The sequence below is a fragment of the Crocuta crocuta genome, unplaced genomic scaffold, assembly GCF_008692635.1.
Source record: "Crocuta crocuta isolate KB4526 unplaced genomic scaffold, BGI_CrCroc_1.0 scaffold133, whole genome shotgun sequence".
Lineage (NCBI taxonomy): Eukaryota > Metazoa > Chordata > Mammalia > Carnivora > Hyaenidae > Crocuta > Crocuta crocuta.
The window spans coordinates 1,121,895-1,144,026 of NW_027529438.1; the positions used below are offsets into that span (position 1 = coordinate 1,121,895).

General features: G+C 46.0%; 1 protein-coding gene across 5 annotated transcripts in view; it reads right to left on the minus strand.

Moving 5' to 3' along the window:
- PBX1 (PBX homeobox 1) overlaps positions 1-22,132 on the minus strand; it is a 327,557-nt gene that overhangs the window by 34,557 nt on the left and 270,868 nt on the right. For 2 of the 5 annotated variants that reach the window (XM_077760039.1, XM_077760042.1), the window contains one exon: positions 3,230-3,718. The exons of 2 other annotated variants lie outside the window; for them this stretch is intronic. In XM_077760039.1, the coding sequence (XP_077616165.1) occupies positions 3,626-3,718 (93 nt within the window). In that variant the 3' untranslated portion in view covers positions 3,230-3,625. Of the gene's footprint in view, positions 1-3,229; positions 3,719-22,132 lie in introns of those variants that run through there. One more of the 5 variants, XM_077760043.1, reaches the window with a different exon arrangement.

Genomic DNA, 22,132 nt, shown 5'->3' on the forward strand with positions numbered 1-22,132 from the left:
TTTTTTTTTTTTTTAGTTTACAAAATGAATTACTGTCACTTTTAAACATTGTGAAACAGGAAATGAATGTGCACAACTCGACACTTTTCTAGCATTCTTGAACTAATTCACAAATGCAAGAAAATGAAAGAAAAATGGGGGAAATGATTAATGTAGGTAGTCTGGTGTGAAAAACAAATGCAGGAATGATGAGTATTGTCACAGAAAGAAGAGGGAGCCTCCCCCATCCTGTTTTGCGTGCTATGAGGGTCATTTTTTAAAATTTTTTTATTATAAACACTATTAAATCCAGACCGCTTTTTTGGTTTTTTTTTCTTTATCTGAATATACAAGAACATTCATTATCAAATGTTCATCATCAATACTACAAAGAACGAGACACAAGTCGCAAGAAACAATGGAAAATGTTAATAAAGCTGAAAGAATCATTGAGTATTTTTTTTGTATTTTTTTAAGTTTTTTTTAAATTTGAGTTTCTGTAGTTTCATCTTTTTTTTTGGTATCGAAGTCAGGTTTTTCTGGGCAGAAAAATAAAACTCAGAAGGGAGAGGTGGGGGGCAGGGAGAAGGTACGTGAGAGAAGACAACGAGCCAATAAAGAACCACCACCACGGCAAACTAAAAAGAACTGACGTAAGGAAGGTGCCACTTGGCATAAAGTACTGCACAAGGCGTCAGTTTCACGCCAGGGGAAGGAGTCAGGGACGAGAAGGAAGATGGGGTGAAGAGTTACAAGGTGGGCAAACCCAGGAGCTACTTTTTCTCAGGGAAATAGGCCTCCAGGGAAAATGGCGCGCTCCTTCTCCAGTTAGAAAATGCGGGAGTCCTGAGGCACATTTTGGTATCTGTTAGGACTGACCTAACATGGATTCCCAGGGAGCTGTATTTCCAGAGTCACGCTCTTTCCATCCCCATCTTTCTGCCGCCAGAGATCCCATGCTTCGCTCACCGTTGGGGGAGGGATGTGGAGGCTGCCATGTTGGACGTGCCGGAGGGCGTGGAAGGGAGGTGGTGGGAAACTGGGACAGGGTGGACAGAAGTGCCGGGGTGGGAAGGTGCTGTGAGAGGTGAGACTCGGTGCCCACTCCCGCGGGAGGGAAACTATGCAAATGTAGCTCTGCTCTGTTGCATCAACTTAAAATGGCAATTGCTCAACCCAGATGTGGAATCATTCTTCACGTGTCCAAGAGAACCCTTCTGGGTCTCCTTTGTACTTTGCACCGTCAGCCATGTGCCCCAACTGTCCTTCTGGGTGGGTGGTTTGGATTCCTGACGCTAAGCAAGGTTCTCCACTGCTTCTACAACTACGGAGCTGTCACTTGATGGCTTCTACCAGGAAGCCTCCTACTGAGCTCTGTTCTGACTGGGGCGTCGATCACCACAGTCTTTCCACTGCTTTTCGTCATCAAGGCATAATCCCGTCTTGCCCAAGATTTCGTTTTTACCTTTCCTTCAGACTCACACCCCTTCCGTTTTCTTAGGTAACCCCTCTCCTGAACACACAGAGGGGCAGTTTCTATTCCTTTCTTGAGTGCCAGGCACGGTTTCCATGACCTTGGTAGACAGCCATCCTTACCCCTGAGGGTCTTCTATTTCTCCCACCAGCCTCTCAAGCAGAGCATGTGTGACAGGGGGCTACGTACTTACAAGGACACACACTGGATTCAAGTACAAACTAAGAGAACCGGGTCCTACTTTTCTAGTTTAGAGGCTTCTCTCTAGTCTATGGAGCCAAACAGACCAAAACTAACAAGAAAGCAACAATACCCCTTCCTTTCTTTGTCACCGTGGCAATGACATCAGGGTACTGATGGTAACCAGATGCTGGCACAGGAAAATCAGAGCTTGCCCCTACATGGCGTGAACCCGGTCAGCTTGGGGACGCCACTTCCCCCGACGTCACATTTACAGATCGGGATATGCATGAAACCAATTTCTTCAGTCTCTCTCCAGCCTCTTGGTAAGCCATCCCCACTTCACAGATGAAGAAAATGAGGCACCAGGGAGATCTGACCAACCTTGCACTTAGTCACAGGGCTGCCACCGTTCTCACTGGCACACAGCTGGCTATGAGGGATGTAAGCTCAGGTGACACCACGGGGTAACTTTCTAGTCCAGAACGCTTCGCTCAGAATCCCCAGGGAATGGAAATCCCGGTGAGGGTTTCATGGAGAACGTCGCCTCCCCTTTCCCCATGGCTCCCGGGTCTTCAAATTACGCTAGCAAAATGCGCCCAAGCCGTGTTCGTATACAGCCCCTCCACAACGAGAAGTGGTGCCATATCACACGTGGGATAAGTAATGCGATGTCCCTCATAGAAGACCAAAACCAGACCAGAACCAAATCCATCACAGACACTGTAAGTACTGGGTGAGGCTCCCGGATTGCTCCAGAGGCGCTGGGACAGGAAGAGCTGACACTGGATACAGTCCCGTGTATGCAGCTGTGTGTGCAAGCCGGGGGGGGGGAGGGGGTGGGAGTGAGGCTGCAGGGCCTGGAAGCCTCCAGCACACGCTGTGTCTGCGTGGCGGTGAGCTCCGCTCAGAGCAGAGCTCTGATCCCCTCTCCTGGGCTAACGGCTGCGTTTGCCAATACGGGTATTTTCGCAAGCGGCGTGTGACTGATCTGGAGAAAGTGAACGTGTGAGGCCCTGCGGGTGCTGACACGGGCCTCGGTGTGCGCGCGCATGCATGTGCGAGAAGGTTTCGCTGAAGGGGTCCTGGCTGAGAATGTTCTACTCTTTAGTGGTTCATTCATCCCCATGGCCGCTCAGATCTGGTTTGATGGTAGGTTCTGAACATCGCTTACTAAGTGTTGCATGGCCTCCAAAGAATGTGCCTCTGAGAGGAAGAGCTGTTAGGAGAAGGAGGTGAAAGCCTCCAAGAATTCTGCCCTTCTGGTTGCTTACGTCCTCTCCTGCTGCGCGACTTCCTGCCTGAAGATCGACCTAATGGAGGTGGGACCGGAAAATGTGGCACCTTTAGAAGCCCAGCTATGGCAGTCCCCAGGGCACAGGGCGGGCTGGGAAGAAAGAGGAGGGAGCGTTCTAAGCGGAGCTGGCCCAGGGAGGGAAGAGCAAGGGGAGGCAGGGGCCTGGGTTGAGGAGGGCAACGTGGCGCATTCCTGCTAAGAGGTAGTGAGAATAAGAAGAGAAACAGAGAAGGTCTGCCTGTTGACAGAGGGAGCGAGGGATCCGAGTGAGGTAAATTTGGCTCCTCAAACCACCAGCATGAAAACATACAAACAAGTTTATTATTTTCTTTGTATTGTCTTTCCTCTTTAAATTCCTCTAATTGTTGAAAATATCCTTCCGTGATGTAATAGAGGGCAGGGACCCAGGGAGTCTAGGACAGAGGGAGGGGGCGGGAAAGATGGCGGACACCAGGCTGACAGCTGGAGGCAGGGAAGGGTGGCTTCTACCCAGAAAAAAAAGGGAAGAGAGTATAAAGAAGTGTCCAGATTGGCTGAAATAGCATCCCAAAGAAGAGAAGAGAAGGAGACTCTTATTGTGTTTGCTGATTGCTTCGACCTCCAGTCTGACCGCTTCAGCGATGGGAGAGAAACCCTCCCTCCTGGCCCTGTCCCGACTGGGACACAGGGTCAGCCGGGATGCGATTGCTAGGAGATCAGTTGGAGGTATCAGAGTGAACACTGCCAGGGCCTTCTGTAGGGGAGGTCACTGATGAAGGGGTAGTAGCATCCTGCCAACCTCCATTAGCCTAGAAGGGAAAAAGGGAGAGAGGTCAGTCTTCTGAGATCGGGTGGCCACTTTGAGCAGACAATGACAACAAGGCAACTTGGGTAAAGGGCCTAGCACCGTGCCTGGCACGTGGGACGCTCCTCGGCTGGGCAGCTATTGTTGCGGCTGATAGGACTCCCTCCACCCTCAGATGAAGTTGGGCCCTCCCACGGAGCCTTTGGACACGAGGTTCACACCTCCCGCCTCTCAAAGCTATTTTCAGTCAGTCCAAGCTGTCTGATGATCATTGCGATGCTCTAGAGGAACGACAGGTCAAGGGACCCAAGTTCTAGTTCTGACTCTGGCAATGACTAGCTATCGACTCTGGCGAGGCACTTCAGGCCTTCTACGTCTTCAGGCCTTGGGTTCCCCTTGAGAAAAATAAAAAAGGTTGCCCAAGTGCTTTCTAAGGTCTTCGCTGCATGTTCTATATGTTAGGGGCTCTAAGGCACTTGTTCTGTGCAAGGTTCTATACTAGATGCTCGTGGGTTTACAATGAGGAGTGAGATATGGTTCATGTCTTCAAGGAGGGGTAAGACACGCATACGAATGACCTATAATTCAAGGCAGAACCTAAGAAATGGCACAGCCCAGCTGTGACGACGGTTGAGATGAAGGCAATACCCCATCATGTTGGGGCATCAGGAAAGGTGTCATGGAGGAGGTACTCTTTGAGGTGAGCCTTGAAAAGTACGGAGGGTGATTCAGGCCATCAAAACCGGGGAAAACAGAGGTGGGCAAAGGGCTGATCCACACAAATTTATCTAGAGAGGTGGGTGAGCCAGGAAGCTGTAAGTTTGATCTATCTTTATAGATCATTTTTCTAAGACTCTAAATCTAGAAGCAGCCAGAAATGGAATTGCTCTAAAAGGATTTGTTTTAATGACCACCCCTCTCCAAAAATATCCCCCCATTAAAATAGCTGGCGGATGATTTGCTAGAGTGGTTAATTCACGATGCATAATTCATGATTGTTTATGTATTTTAAGGCATTAAAATATGAGTGAGCTAAAATGCCTTCCCACCCCCCACCCCCCCCAGTTGCTGTGTTCCTTTGGAGTTAATATAACCCCCTCAGCTCTAAAAAGGTTAATGTTGAACAGATCAGGTCTTAGGCATTCCTGGTAACTTATTTTCTACTGTATTTTCCACTCATTTTCTTCTCTGAAATATTTCTTGGGGCAGGTGTTAGTATTGCCATTTGGGGGGGGTCACAGTTCCCGCTCTAGAATAATCCGCAGCACCCAGGAGCTACATGCTGGCAAGCATGCTCACATTTCATTCATAAGAAAGCAGGGGTGTGAGAGAGAAGCAGGCTTCTGGTTTACGACTGAGACACACAGGCTTCATAACCTATGAATCTAGGCTCCGTTTCCTCTGCCCTTCTCACCCTCTTGGCTACCTTCTCACTGGCTCACCCAAAGGATGTTCCAATTTTCCCAGGAAAGCCAGGCTTTCCATTCAGAGCAGCTCCCACCAGTTACCTCTACCTGAGGAGAGATGTTTTTCTGTCCCTCCCTAAAGAGCAGGCAGGTCTAGATACTAAGGGCAAAAGGTTGGCCCGGGCAATGCCAAGGACATTCCACCTCAATTGGGGATGCACGAATAACTGCACGAAAATCCCAATCTCCACCTCCTGACCCAGGCAAGTAGCTCCTTCGGCCCCTCTCCCCACCCAGCACATTTCTCTTGTGCTTGGTGAGGGATCGGACGGGGAACAATGAGGAAGAAATGGGAACTCTTTCTTTTACAACCAATTTTTCTGGGGTGCCTGGGTGACTCAGTCAGTTAAGCTTCTGACTCTTGATTTTGGCTCAGGTCACGACTGCATGTGGAGCTCTGCACTGAGCGTGGAGCCTGCTTGGGATTCTCTTTCTTCGTCTCTTTCTGCCCCTTCCCCATGTGTTCTCTCCCCAAATAAATAAATAAACAAACATTTAAAAATATACAACAATTCTTTCTTTTCTATCTTTCTGGGGCCAAGACCCTATCACGCGATCCCAATCAAGAACAGAATCAATTCAGTTTCCTAACACAGGTTGGTTACAGGGGTGGTAAGAGCTTAGTCCGTCTTCCCAACCAAGAACACATGTATTCTGATGCTGTTTCAGGAGGAGTGGAACAGCGACTATACTTATTTTATCCCAAAGAAATTCTTTATTGATTTTATCTTTTCTGGTTATAAAAGGTAAGCTTATATAAAATTTTCAAACATAATATTTGCAATTGGATATGCAATAGTTGGAAAACAGAAAAAGCATAAAAAACAAAATGCACAACTCTGAAAACCCTATTGTGCAAAGATAGTTAACTGTTAGCATTTTGATACCAGTCTGTCTTAATAATCCTTTTTTACATGTGTGTGTTTAGCAGAGAGATAGATGGATAAATAAGTAAATAGCTCTGTGTGTGTGTGTTTGCTGAGTAGTACAGGATTTTAAGAAAACTGGACAGAGCTTCTGTAAGTGCAGTGTCATGAGGCAGAGATTAAAGTGCTCACACAAGAAGAAAAGGCTCAAGAGTCTTAGAATCGACCTGGGGGAGACATATAGATGTGGACACCCCAGGAAAGGAGTCGTGTCCATGTCAGAGTCCAAGGCACAAAAGAGTTTCACTACATGGCAGCCATAATGCACCGCGACTACCATTATTTAGCCATGCTTCAATTTCATTAAAATAACAATAAGCAGTGTCAAAAATAAAGCCATTAGTAAAGAAAATGAGCCCTGTGGTGTCTCATTAGGAGGGATTTGGCAAAGGCATCCTGGACCGACCAGAAGATTCTGGGAGACTCCTTTTGATTCGGATGTCTGAGATGAAATAACTCAAACAGTAGACATCCGAAAAAGTTTTGTTTTCTCAGACCAGTGCACAAGACGCCAGAGGGCCCAGGGAACTCACAGATGGCAGAGACAGGAATCAGTTCGAGCTGATATCAAACCCGGCATTTTAATTATACTACTTGGCCCGGTGAGGAAGAATATATAAATACATAAGACCTCTGAAAAATAAATAAAATCAATGTCTTTCTTTTTTCACTTCCTCTCTATCCATATGCGTGCGCGCGCGTGCGTGCACACACACACAACACACACACACACACACGCTTCAGACGGTGACCAGCTGTCCCATAGTGCCTCAGAGTTAAGGCTGAAGTCCTGTATCCTATAACTACCCCCCACCCAGAGTCCCAGGAACAGGGACCCCTCTCTTGCCACACTAGGAACACTGCGGCCTCTGGGTGTCAAGCGAGATGAACACATGCCCTTTTTGGAATAAGCGTGCCTGACTCTGGGCCAGGTGGAAGAGGACTCTCTTTCCTGGAGCCACTTGAAACCACAGCACAGCGTCTGCCGCCACCGCTGCCGCTAAAACCTCCGTGATCAGAAACGGCGAGCGAGCCCAACTTGCCCAGGTTTCCCGTAAATCATTCCGGCTGCTTCGGCGGCGCGGCTCCAGCCTTAATGCAAGACGTTCGGAGGCTGCTCCGTCTTGGGAAACAGCTGACCTCGCTTACTGCCACGTTAACCCTGGGGAGCAATTCCTTCCCGCTTCCTGACTGCGGGTGCATATTAAGTAGGAAGCTCCGCCTTTGTGTGTTTATTTATCTCTGGAGCGGGTGTAGGGAGCTTAGAGGATGGTCTCATTAGCGGCCATGGGGGGGGCGGTAGGCGAAGAAATAAATATGATTTTTCCTTTTGATTTTTCTTCTGCACCCCAACTTCCACCCGCACTCATCTTCAGATGCAAATCTCCCTTTAGAACAGGCAGCCTCCCTTCAAAATGCTGATGTTGGAAATGCACTTGAGCCTTCACGGGGGCGGGGGTGGGGGGCTGACATCTGCAAAACCAAGTGCGCCCTTGTTATCTCTAGGAGCTTCCCTGATGGAGGAGCGTTTATGTTCGCAGTTAGTCCTACAGGTAATTGTGCGGCCGGCGGCCTGGAGGCGAGACCTGATCTCACATCTAATTCCACCAGATGAAGCCTAAGCCAGCAGCAGGCTCACCATGGAGCCTCCTGGAGGAGGAAGCCAACGGAATACAAAATTAGGACAAAATGCACATGGTTCCCTAGACAGGAAAACCTGGACTTGCAAACACAAATGAATGAAAGGAGTTTGGGAACAAAAAATTTCAGAACAAATGACTACTGACTCTACATCCTACCCGAATGACTTTGACACATCATGGATAGACACCCAATCTATGTTGCCAGTACCCCCTCTAATGGATAAGGTGCAGCCTTCCTGTGGGATGAGGCAGAGCGAGCTAGTTATGAGGCCAGGGATGAAGCAGTGGGGGATGGGAACACCCACGTGGGGGTCTCCTGACAAAATAGGAGAACATGGAATTGTACCTGAAGCTCCTACTTCTCTCTCTCTCTCACTCTCTCTCTCTCTCTCTGGCACCTTTCCCATCCCAGACAAGGGCCACCTGCCTCTCCCTCACTGTTGAGGGTCCAGGACTGCTTTTAGCCCAGAGCAGTGGCTGCCGAGCTGAGAGCGGCTGGTCCCATCCTCTGTTCCTTCCCGCCCTTCCTCTGAGCTTACCTTACTTAGCAGCACACAGTTGATGCAGAGAATTCATCACCTGATGTGACAGCCCAAGCGAAGCCTGGCACTAAGAAACTCTCATTTGCAACCCGGAAATACGCTGAGGTGCCACAAACTGGCTGATGTCAGCACCAAGTGGAGCTAGATCCGCATATGGGCCAGATGCCATTACGAGAGATGCCTTCAGCGTGGCTGAGGAGGCGGACGTGCTCTAGGCCCCCAGTGGCCCGGCCAGGAAGGAAAACAAAAGAAACGAGGATGCGCCCTCTCTCCCTCTCCATGCACACACACGCGGCCAGGCAGGCACAGGCACAGGCACACACACAAACACACGTGTACAGCCACCACTTATGGGGCGGACATCAGCTCCCTTAGTGGGGCCACAGCCTAGATCGACCACTTTTCCAACAAGATCGAAGAACTGTGTTCTCCAGATATGCATATAGTTTTCCCAAGATTATACACCAAGCATTTACCAATACGATGCTGTTGGAAAGTCCCCTAGGGGACAAAATATTCAAAGTTTCCTCGGCAAGTGTGACAATGGATAGTAGGCACGTGCCCACTCTGACAATTTCTGGTCCTACCTCCAGCTGCCCCCAGAGTGATCTTTCCAAAATGTAATTCTGATCTCCCTGTTTAACCTTCAATGGCTTCTCATTAGCCTCAAGATGAGGTTGAGTGTCCTCATCAGGTCCACGATGTCCTTGATCTTGCTCACTCCCCAACTCAACGCTTGTGGTTGATACTTCAACCGTATCAGGCTGAGAAACTCCCCAAACAGAGGAGTCATTTCATGCCTGCTTCCTTCCCCTTGAAGAATCCACTCATCCAATTACACGCCACTCACACCTTGTACTGTTTTTCAAGATTAAGTATTCTTGTGGCCCTATCTGCTTCTGGGCAATGTCTCTTCCATCTGCAGGTTGCCCCACCCTCGCCCATGTTTTCTGTATGCACCTGTTTCACAGGACCCATGCAGCCATATTGAATTTGTTCTTACATGTGCCTGCCTCGCCCACCAGACCGTGACCACTGGGCCGTGGAACTTCTCTTTGCTTCCAAAGTGCCTACCACAGTGCCTGACACAGCACAGATTTTAATAAATGTCTCTTGGAGGGACATATGAAGAAGAACATAAACAGTTAGTGGCAGGCACTACAACATTCAGTCTCCATGGTGGGGATGGAGGGATCCACGGTAGCAGATCCGTGACCTCCACCATTGAGTCTGACTACATGGAAAGAGTCACCCACACCTAGAAAATATTCAAGCGAGAAAGCAGAGGCAGTGCTGAGTTGCAGAGAAACTTTTATATCTAGGAACTGAACTCTTTTCTTCCTAGGCAGACCTCAAGGAGATCTGGAATTTCATCCCAGATCCCAAATAAGGAACTGTGATTAATATTTACACTGTGCTGTACTGTTTCTTTAAAAACACAGTTGGACAAAAACCGAACACTGGATCCTTCCTGTTGTGGCTCCACAGCTTAGCACACCATCTCAACAAGGGGTTCTCCAAAGGCCATGGGGGGACCCCGTGTCTGGAATGGCCTCCTAGTCGCCGCCTCCGGCTTAGTGGGGGTCACGGAAATGCATGGAACAGACACAGACCCTGTGTGGCCCTGCAGCGACTTTTCTTGTCTTTACTTTCTCTGAGGCTGAGACTCTCATGCAGATTCAGCTTCTGGCACCTTGGGATCTGGGCATGGAGCTGTCAGATAAAATACGGGACGCCTCGCAGAGCTGGGCAAACACCAAATAACTTTTTGGTGTCCGTCTGTCCCGTGCAGTGTTTACATTTGCTAGATGTGGGCATGCCTGCTGGGGAGTAACATGTGCACTCAACCAAGAATAGTTTGTCTCGGCTTATGTTGGTACCAGAGGCAACTCAGAATCCGTTTTGCTGCCCGTCTTGCGCTGACTTTCTGCACCTGTTTCCTTGTACAGGTACTTTGCAGGTACTTCTCTTCTGTGGCTTGAGCTCCCTCTGCCAAATCTAAGGCCAGCTTCTGCTTCGTTTCCTGCTAGTGCTTAGAGTTCAGCTAAGACTGAGATAGTGACTTGCTCTTGCAGTTCGAATCCTGCTTTTGGAGCCTCAGCTCACCAACTCCCACCTGCTATCGTATTTCCCTGGACCCAGTCCTCTGCTCGGATTATCTCCATGCTGCTGGCTCCCCGTTCCCATGGTCCCCGGACTGCTGAAGGCATCCTCCCTGGCTGTCACCTGCCACTAGGTCAGTCCCTGGTGACCTTCCAGCCGAGTCCCGCCATGGCTTCCCTTTCTAGGCGGGCCCCACCACAGCTTCCTGAGCCTTGAGATTTTGCTCGGAAGGTCCGTACGTTATGAAAACCCGGCAGCGAAGCAGCCATTCCGAGTGGAGAACAGATACTCTCGCTCACCAAGGCTTCAGTAGTTTCAGCCGCTGCCAAGAAACAACAGATTGCCCGCTGCCCAAGTGAGATTGCCTTTTACTCTACCAAGTGCAGCGAGCCCTTTGCCTTCGCCTGTCCCTCTCCTCTGTCTCTAGAAATCCAGGTCATCTTCTACAACCTGGCCAGAGAGCCACCTCCTTCCTCCTTCAAGGCACTCATCCATTTCCCTAAATGCCAGGACCCCCGGCTTTTTGACCCTCCATGTTGACTTTTAATCGTATGCAGCTCTTATTTACTTAAATATCTGTGTGAGCACCACGTCTTCCTCACGGTCACCATCTAATTCTGAATTCCACAAATACGTCCCCGGTGCCTGCCCCGTACTAAGTACCCGGCATGCAGTGGTAGATCTGGTCTCCTGCAGCTTACCGCCTCGTGGGAACACAGACACTCGATAAGTCGTCAAAAGGACAAAGGTAGATTCTAGGTGGTAGTAAGTGCTAGGAGAGAATATACGAGGGAACTCATTGCACTTGGGCTTCTGGGAAGTCAGCCCACAGGTAAGCAGAAAATAGACAAGTGGACAGAGGGGCAAAGAGGCCACCGGGAAGGGACAGAATCCTTTCCGAAGGCTCCCAGGAACTGAGATGAGGCCAGAAGCAACGGAACCGCGAGCAGGGCAGCCGTGGCAGCAAGATGGCGCCCGAGAGTGCCAGGGCTCCATTATGCCAGGGTGTCCAGGCCATATGAAGGGCTTTCATTTTCAGTCTTGACGAGATCATAGATCATTCAGCCACAGGCCCTCAGAGGACAGGGGTCACATCTCACCGAGAGGGGCTCGGTTAAGTCCTTGAGTTGGACAAACAGAGAAGCGAATGCTTTGAAAGCTTCCATTGGTGCCCTGCCCCATGTGTACAAGGCCATTGGGCCACTGGTGCACGTGATAACCACACAGTAATGTAGGGATTGTGGTAGCGATTCTCTTACGCTGGTGGATGAGTCTCAAACGGTATATAAACCCAGCGGGGGCTCCTATTCCTACTTGTCAGGGGAGGAAACTAGAACTCAGAAGCCAGAATTTGCCAAGCTCAGTTCTCACTCTGTGCCACTGCTTTCTGACACTTCAGGTTTCAAGAGGTCAGGGGGTGTGACTGTGTGGGCACCACATGCACAGCACGGCTTAGGGCTTCAAGAAGGTGGGGGATTCGTGTCTGTGGTTCACCTTCAGGGACTCTTTGTGCTGCTTAGGAAGATGCTAGAACCTATGAACCACAGGACTGGCCTCAAAAAAGTCTTTTAGGGGATTCTCATAACACCCACTCTTAAGCCTCAATCCATTTCACCAAACTTGGTTTTGGACAAGACAAACTCTACTCCTCTGGGGTTATACTTCTGAGACACCAGTGCGGATGCTGCCATCCTGCCAGTTAATGCTAAGTTATCTTATCTGGAATGGCAGAGTCCTGCTCGAAGACCTATAGAGTCAATCTGGTATTCATCTGCCTGGTATGAGCATGGACTCCCTCTGACCAGTCACTGCCTCCAACCTTGTCTGGCACACACTCTAACTGCTGTCCAAGGGGCGCCATCAAAACCCAGCCCCACGACTATCAACTGCCACGTGGTCACCGTGCGCCGCCCTGCCAGCACTTGCACCACAGGACTCAAGTTCACGTGTAGGTCAACTCTGAGATCAAGATCTATAATGGCACCTTCTAAACTTTACCGTTTTCTAATTCATGTGTTGCGAAGGCCCACAGTTAGTACTGTCCTGTGAGGCTCTTCAGACACAGAGGATGGTTTTGGGGGACCCTTTCACAGCTCATACAGGATATGAAGTAGTGTGAATTCCCAAGTTCCCCATTGAGTTGCTTTCTTATTTCTGTTATAGTGCAAATAGGACAATTACACATGTTTCCATGCCCCACTGACTTACAGAGTCCTTGGGCTACATGTACTTCGGGAGTTAAAAATCTGTTTTATTTAACTGTGCAGAGTCAAAGAAAATAAGTTCAGCTTGATTTAGCTAAATATAGGGGCCTTAGTGCAGGAAAGTATTTATATCTGAATAAACATCCTCTACACTCAGACCTGCATAAATGAGCACATGTCCACACTTACACGCGTCCACACACAGTGTCCACAATCAGGCAAAGTTTTGACATACTTTCTCGTATTTACATAGAACTAATACGCATGTAGAAAACACAGCATGTGAAGAATGCACATACAAACATGCACACACGTGCACACAAATACGGATGCTGCTTACACTGGAAGAGAGTAGCTGTATGAGACAACAGAAAATTGTATTTATTCATATGGCCAAAGCTGGATCATTCAAGCAAAGGGCAATTTAAAAATAATCTTTTAAAAACTCTCAGTATAAATTATCTGGTTGGGTGATTCGCCACGGCCCCCCGAAATTCTTCATTTTATTTTTATAACCTCTGATTTTGCTTCGGCTTTGCTGAAAGGCTATTATTTACTCAAGGAACACACAGAGATTGTATACATACCTTCATGATGAACGGTAGCTGTACACAGAACACACACACACACACACACACACGCACAAAACGCATGGTGTGGACCTTGAGGCTATTTGCCATCACACAGGGAGCTAAAGCCCCTTATACTTTTCTGACCATCCAAGAGACAGCAATTACCCCAGATTATCAGACCCACAATGACATGCTGCATAGAGAGAGACACTGAGCCAACTCTGCATCCCAAAGACTGGCATATTCAAGTACACTTAGGACATTAATAGCAATTTACGTGCCATCACTGAGACAAAGCCACAAAGGCGCCACTGGCAGCCTCTTATTTTGAAGCCTGTTATTTGTGGGAGTTACAGGCTATAATCACAACAGAAACTTTCAAAACCCTTATCTTCCGTGACGCACCAAATCTATTTCAGAGTCATAATTGCTATGTCACCAGAGAGTTTGCTGCTTAATGCACTCAAATGCCATTTAGTGTTTGCAGGGTCATTACAGCTAACAGAAGGGGGAGGGAGTGGATATGGTGGGAAGCTGTAGGGGAGAATGCAGACGGAGGACGTTGAGGGGAAGGTGCTAGAATGGGGCACTAATTTATTTAGGGAAGGATACTGCTGTTTTGAGAATTCTATTTACACAGAATGGGAACAAGGGCTCAAGAACGACCTATGGACCGGAGAATTCAGAATTCATGTGCCCCCATCCTGGATATCTTCTGTGGCTGCTGGGGAATGGCCTCTTTTCTTCTGGGATCCTCAGTCGGGTGTGAGAGTGGGATGATTTTTTAAAGTTCAATTTTTTCCCCCTTTCACATTGCTCCAGAAACCTCTGCAATGGGAGTCTTCCCACTCGGGAGTCTGACCTGGCTTTTCTGTATCTGTTCTGTTACGGAAAGAGGAGAGCAGAGGGGACAGCACTGGTAAGGTGTCAAATTCAACAGCCCAGAAGAATGTGCACCTTCACAGGTGGACGGAGAAGATACCAGGAGACAAATACGCCAGCCAAAATACCCAAAAACAGCATGTCACTCAGAAGACCATGTTTTAGACCTAAGTCGAGCTAAGGTCATAAGAAAGCATGTTAAATGGCTGTAGTTTGCTTTCTTCATCCAGGGTACAAACTAGCCAAGGACTTACTGGGTAAATCCTAATACTCCTGGAAATACTAGGCACAGGGTCAACTGTCAAGGGACATTTTACTGATAAACAGATCTCTTGGTTTTCTAAGAGAACTCTTGGGTTCTATTTGATAGCCCTGAGTTCTTTCACAGACTAGAAATACAGGAAATGGTAAGTGAATTCAGAATGCAGGGTTATTTTTTTTTTAATTTTTTATTTATTTTATTTATTTATTTTTAAATATTTTTATTTATTTCTAGGAGAAAGAGAGAGAGACAGCGCGAGNCCACCTTTTGCGCTGAAGAACTTTCCACAGAAACAGACAGAATGAGACCTGGAGCCTTGTTCCACAAGAACCCTCTTCCACTGAGCAATGAGTTTTCTCTATTTTCTACATGTTGGCAAAGGGCAGGATGGGATAATAACCTTCTTGTATAAAAGTTCTTAGAAATCAATAGAAAAAGATGAACATTTCATACAAGGCTAACGAATGAAAGACGTTCAATCTCACTAGGAACCAAAGAGATACACATTAAATTAAAATAAAAATGAGACGCCATTTTATAGTTTGATAATTGACAACGATTAAACAACTGCTAAGACACTTCCTGAGAGTGAGGAAGCAGAAGGATCATAAACTGCTGCTGGGAACCATACATGCATAGATGTTTCCAGAAGAAAAGTTTGCCATGTATCACAATGGCCTTAGGCTAGTTCATATCCTTGGGCCTGGCAATTTCATTTCTAGGAATTTATTCAAGGAAATGACAGAAAATATACAGTGAGTTTTCTGTATTATGATGTTTACCACCGTGTTTTTAATAATAGTAAAAAGAAAAAACGAAGAAGAAAACAATTTGCATGTTGCATTGTAGAGATTGATTAAGTAAATTATGGACTTCCCCTGTAACAGACTCCTGTGCGGTTATTAAAATTATGTTTGAGAAGAAATGTTTAATGATATGGAAAATATTCATAATATATTTTTAGTAAAATAAGTAGGTTACAAAATGATATGTTCGATACGATCATAGCCTTTCTACACCCACACAAAACACACTTACACACAAAACACTAAAAAGCTGGAGAGCAAAAAGTTAGCAGTAACTTCCTTCCAGGGGATTTTCCTTCATTCTCCAAATTCTCTACATTAAATATTATCTGTAATCAGAAAATAAAAAGTAAATGTAGGGGCTCCTGGGTGGCTCAGTTGGTTGAGAGTCTGACTCTTGATTTTCGCTCAGGTCAGGATCTCATAGCTCATGGATTCGAGCCCCGCACCGGGCTCTGCCCTGTTGGCACGGAGCGTACTTGGGATTCTCTCTCTCCGTCTTTCTCTGCCACTCCCCTGCACTCTCTCTGTTTCAAAATAAATAAATAAACACTAAAAAAAAAAGTAAAGGTGAAATTTAGACCAAGTATAAGTGGGAAAGTCCACATCTGATTCAGGTCTTTGTCTTGTGTGTTTGAAAGGTCTTGGCCAACCTCCAGAGCACACTGGAAAACAAGCCAGTGCAACCAGGGGTCAAATAAATACAGGCCGGAGGTCTTTCTTAGAGACAAGTGGGACTCTTGCTTAGAGAAGTGAAAGTAAGCAAAAGATTTCCAAACTCTCTTGAAAATATAACTACCTGTGAAGAATGTTAACCCATTGTTTTGCCTTTGTCACAAAAAATAAGGTCAAAGAAGGCGAACCATAGCGATCAACTTAGATGAGATTCAGAGGTGCTTGATTTTCCCTGCCCTAATGCCCAATGCAGAAACCGGGTAATAACAGAATCCAAGAAAATGCCTGCCAATCAAATGAATGGACTGTGGATCAAGCTCAAGGCCACAGAGTCAACACCTGTCCCAGAAGAAAGCATGGGGAAGACAAGGAAGAGCTGTAGATCCCTGATTGCTGAATGTGCACCCATATAAGATTCATGGCGTGATTGAGGAAGATTATAGGGTACAAGGGATAGAGAAGTGGAGGTAAAGGATGTATACCAGGCTGTGATAAATGGAAAGAAAAAGAAGAAGAAAAAAAAGCCATTTTTGCATGTGGGAGAGAGATTCTGAGCAACAGAAACACAAAAATGCGTGTGTTTGTGGGGATTCCTAGAAAATCCAGTCATAGGTCTTCTTGCTGGTTTAAAAATAAATAAGTAAAAAAGAAGAGAAGAGAAGAGAAGAGAAGAAAAAAGAAAAGAAAAGAAAAGAAAGGAAAAAAGAGGAGAAACCTTTTAACTACAGGTTCAAGTACACTCAAGGCAAAAAGTATGCATTAAGCACCTACTATGTACCAGGCCTGAATTGCAGGCTAGGATACAAATCTAGGGTCCTGTTTAGAAATCAGGGGGCCTATTATTAATTCTTTGAGGAAGATCGGTACGGAGGAGGGCACTTGTTGGGATGAGCACTGGGTGTTATATGGAAACCAATTTGACAATAAACTATTACTTAAAAAAAAGAAATAAAAAAAAACATTAAAAAAAAAAAGAAATCAGGGGGCCTAGAGAGAAAGAAAAGCAAACGATCAGAAAAGGACTCTCATTTCAAGCCAGTGCACTAAGTACTCTGTAGATCCCGTCTGCAGGGACTAGGAAGTCCTAGGAGAAGATAATCCTGAGCTAAATCGTGTAAATTTAGTGGGATTATGAGATCTTTGCCCACCGCCATCGATCCCAGGCTATGGATTCTATTGCTTGAGAAAATTAATCACTAGGAATTGCCTCTAGGAGAGGGGAAGCTCAGTAGGACAAAATGCGGACAGAAGTGTCATTTACAGCACCAGGCACTTTCAGAACCTGCAGTCTACGTGGGAAGCGCCAGGCCAGGTACTTGGGATTTTCAACAGCAAAATTAATCACGCGACACAAGAAATGGGAAAGGGTACCCACGGCCTGTTTTGCTCACCTTTCATTTTGCTGTTGTTGTGATCATTTTGCTGCCTGGTTTTGCCTCCCTCTGAACATTTTTTGTTTACATTTTTAAATGCCCTAATTGTTTTAATAAACTTGAATTAAATAAGATCATGCATATAAAATGCCTAGCCCATGAGAAGTCAGTAAGTGTTAGTTATTAATACAATTATTAAATGTCATTTTAGCCTGTTAATTTTCTATCCTTAGTGTTTTTTAATTGTTCTTTAATTTACTGCTTTATACCACTTCCTTATTTTATTACTACTTGATCTGTTTTATAATCTTTGTAAGTATGTTCTGAGCTGATGTTATTTATTTGAACTACTCATCCTAGCTTATTTTATGTTTTTATTGTTCTCTTTAGTAATTGTGTTTCCTAATTGCTTTTAACCTTTGCTTGCCTGCTTCACACGCAATTTCTTCTTTTTCCCACCATTTTTCCCCTCTTGTGGGCTCCCCTGTGGTTCATTAGTATACTCTTTCTTCCCGATCCTGTTCTTCTTCTTTTCTAGCCTTTTACAAAAATTTTATTATGGAAATATAGTTGACATATTTCCTAACTCTTTTAATTTAATATGTATCACTCCTTTTTGTATTTAAAATTTTCAAGTTTTACTCATTTTCTATTGTCCTTGCACTTGGCTGACTTAATGTACTGAAAATGCCAAGTGTTCAGAGGGAGTTAGGTCCCAGCAGAAGCCATGGAAAAGCGAGGTGGACCCTTCTTATCCTTCCTGTTGGTCCGGGAGGGAGCGTTACTTCTGTACGTTGTTCCCCTAGTTTCTTTTTTTTTTTTTTAAATGTTTATTTATTCATTTTTGAGAGAAAGAGCAAGCAGGAGAGAAACAGAGAGAGATGGAGACACAGAATCCGAAGCAGGCTCCAGCCTCCGAGCTGTCAGTGCAGAGCCCGACACAGGGCTCGAACCCACGAACCGGGAGATCATGACCTGAGCCGAAGTCGGACGTTTAACCGACTGAGGCACCCGGGAGCCCTTTCCCCATTTTTTTTTTAAATGCTAACCTTCCCCCTCTAAAGCCATTATTTAACGTGGGTAAGCTACTGAGTTAACAGGTAAAATTTTCCTCTTCTTCTAGTTTACTGTCCCCAAATTAAAAAAAAAAAAGATTTCTCTTGATTTCATACCTGGATTGCTCAAACAGTCTTGCCATCTATTTTAATGAACCACCAAATTTCTCCATAAGGAGACACTGGATCTAAAGTTTCTGCTCTCTCTCCTGTAAGATCACTGGGTCCCTGGCTCGGTTGGTTAAGCCAATAGGACATAAGAGTGGTGTCATATAGGCCATATCCAGGGAAGGACTTCCTATGTAACTTTTAGATTTAATTTTAGTACGAGAACCAACCGGTCTTAAGCACTCCATGTGCCGCCCAGAAAGGATACATAACGTAATAGTCACAACTGCGTTCTCATTCTTTCCCCTATCAGCCAGGCTCTAAAATATTTATGACCAGGAAATGTAACAGATTCTCGTAGGGTAAGGTTCTTGCCAATTTCCTTTACTTAACATAAGAACTAGAAGCTCAAGACTCTCTCTGGACAAAGAGAAAGAACAGAGGGTCTGGAGTCAGACTTGGGCAGGTCCACATCCGGGCTCTAGCCCTTTCTGGCTATTGGATATTGAGGAAATGACTTAATCTCTCTGTGTCTGTTTTCTCATCCATGAAATGGAGAAGAGCGTGTAAGTGAAAACACTGGACTGTTCCAGGACACACACTAAACGTTACAAGTTAGGGTTCTCAGTATGGGTGCTGGTGGAAGGTCAGACCTGCCCTGGAATTGTGCGTGTGGAGTCTGCTGTGCCTTGGCTCTCCTTCTCCGCAGAATGGGCACAGTGTTCAGCTGTGACACTGGGTCTCTCTCTGACTCCCAGCCCTGGCATGAGAGGGGCCTGGAACTTCTCTCCTCAGAGCTTCACTCCCGCCCCCCCCATATCCCCTTCATCTTGGAGTTGGCTGAAGATGGGCTTGCACACTCCCACAACGGGTCGCTTCTCTAAGGAGAAATAATTTTGGACAGGTGTGCGCCTTTGAGAGATAACAGGGGCGCCTGGGGGGCTCAGTCGGTCAAGCGTCCGACTTCGGCTCAGGTCATGATCTCACGGTCCGTGGGTTCGAGCCCCACGTTGGGCTCTGTGCTGACAGCTCGGAGCCTGGAGCCTGCTTGGAATTCTGTCTGTCTGTCTGTCTCTTGCTCTGCCTGTCCGCCCCCGCCCCACGCTCTGCCCCCCCCCACTCGTACTCTGTTTCTCTCAAAAATAAAAAAAATTTAAAAAGTTTTAAATGGAAAAGGGAACTCAAGTCTCTTTAAAAGCAGTGATATCAAGGCAGAACCTAAGGCAAGTGTCGAACGAAGCACCCAATTTGATGTAAAATGGACTTTTTAGCAGAGTCTGACTCTCAGGTCGAGGGAGGGAGTGAGTAGTGGTGAGAGAGGCATCTGACACGTTGGAGAAGAACAGACTATTCTATGGACAATCTGTGCTCTGTCCTTCCTTTGCCTTCGTTTTTGTTTTTGTGAACGATCACAAAGGGACAGACACAAAAAAGGATAGTAAACCTCTATGCAAATGCACTACATTCGTCAAAGCTCAAAAAAACATACACTTCTTCTCTGCACACTTAATNGTCCTTCCTTTGCCTTCGTTTTTGTTTTTGTGAATGATCACAAAGGGACAGACACAAAAAAGTGAGGATAGTAAACCTCTATGCAAATGCACTACATTCGTCAAAGCTCAAAAAAACATACACTTCTTCTCTGCACACTTAATTGCGTACCATTTTACCCCAGAAGAGAGAAAAAAACTGCAATCAAATAATGAACTCTAGTTAATGATACACATACCAGTGACGTTTATTTAGGTGAACCTGTCCTGCTGTCTACAATTTACTTTGAAATGCATCAGAAAAAGTAAGCTAAGGGGCACCTGGGTGGCTCAGTCAGTTAAACATCTGACTTCAGCCCAGGTCATGATCTCGCCAGCCCTGAATTCGAGCCCTGTGTCGGGCTCTGTGCCGACAGCTCAGAGCCTGGAGCCTGCTTCAGATTCTGCGTCTCCCTCTCTCTCTCTCTCTGCTCCTCCCCCACTCACACTGTCTCTTTTTCTCAAAAGTAAAAAACAAAAACAAAAAACCCCAACAACATTAAAAAGAAAAAAGAAAAAGAAAGAAAAGGTAAGCTGGATTGGTAGATGGGTAGAAGGATGCAGACATGGACAGATGTGTGATCAAGCCAGTAGAACGAATTATTGATCACAGAATTATAGGTGGTGGGTGTACTGGTCTTAATGTAAAATTCTTCCAAGTCTTCTGTATGTTTGAAACACTTGAAAATAAAACATTGGGGGGAAACTTTAAAGGTAACATCCTTAATGCAAGGAAAACAACATAATCTCTTCTCGTGGGTAAGTCTTAAGCAGCATTTTTATTTTATTTTATTTTATTTTATTTTATTTTTTAATGTTTTATTTATTTCTAGGGGAGAGAGAGAGAGAGAGAGACAGTGTGAGCAAGGGAGGGTCAGAGAGAGAGGGAGTCACAGACTCTGAAACAGGCTCCAGGGTCTGAGCTGGCAGTCAGCACAGAGCCCGACGCGGGGCTTGAACCCACGAACCGCGAGATCATGACCTAAGCGAAAGTCGGACGCTTAACCGACTAAGCCACCCAGGCGCCCCCTTAAGCAGCATTTAAATGTGCTTCTTGCTAGAGCAGAGCTTCTCAAACTTAATGTGCTTAGGAATCACTGGGGCATCTGGTTAAAGCACAGAATCTGACTTAACAGTCTTGGTGGGGCCCGAGCGTCTGCACTGCTCACAAGCTCCCAGTCAATGCCAATGTTGCTGATCTGCGGGCCACGCTCTGACAAGGCCAGCAGGTCAGGGAGGAAGGAACAGCTAAGCAGTGGCCACCAGAGAAGGCTCTGGGCACCTCGGAAAGGTGAAACAGATGAGATCTCCTATAAGCCACAAAGGGTTTTTAGAGGTAAAGAAAGGGTTCAAGAGGAGTTCAAAGACATGTCCTGCTTAGGCTTGAAAATTATCAGGTTAGATGAATTAATGGCAGTCAGAGTTGAAAATGCTACAAATAGAGTCATATGAATGTGGCATTTATGTATTTATATTTTACACCTTCCTCCAATTATTTCATTGTTTAAAGCATATGATGCTAATCACAGTTAACTTCCTGCTTCCCGTGCACGGTTAATTTTTAATGAAGAGTGCTATTAACATTAAGAAAGGCTTATTTAAGCAGAAAGCATGCTTTTCTGTGCTCTGTGTTAGCAAGTCTCCTGTTTTTCAGCACGGCTGCCGCTTCAACACTATCATCCCACCTTCGGTGGCTACTCCATGACTGGCATCTAGAATGTTCTGTGTCAATATGGCCGCCACTAGCCACATGTGGCCATTTAAATTTCAATTAACTCAAATTAGATACAGTTCAGAATTTGTTTTTTCAGTCACACTAGCCATATTTCAAGTGCTCAACAGCCATGTGTGGCTAATGGTTAACTTATTAGACAGCACTGAGATAGAACATTGCCATCAGTGAGGAAGTACTTGGGGATAGCCTGGGTCTAAAAGGAAAGAATAGCTTTTGGCACGGTTCCTTGTAAAATCTGTAGAAGAATGGCAAATGTCAACCCATGTTTATAAGCTACTCAGATTTTTAGTTGGCAGGAGTATGATTGTATGTGAAAATTCCTTTCACAATGGCCCGTTCCCCCAATTCTTTAAAAATAATATTATGGTGACTATATTGGGTATAGGTAGAGACATTCCCTCTCATAGAAGCAGGGCTGGAAAGAGATTAACTCCGAGCCTTTCTAGGGTTCTGTGATTTTACAGAGCACAAGAACCGTGTCTTAGGATATTTGTATTTCTGGCGGTGGATATTAGAAGGTTCTCAATAAACACTTGT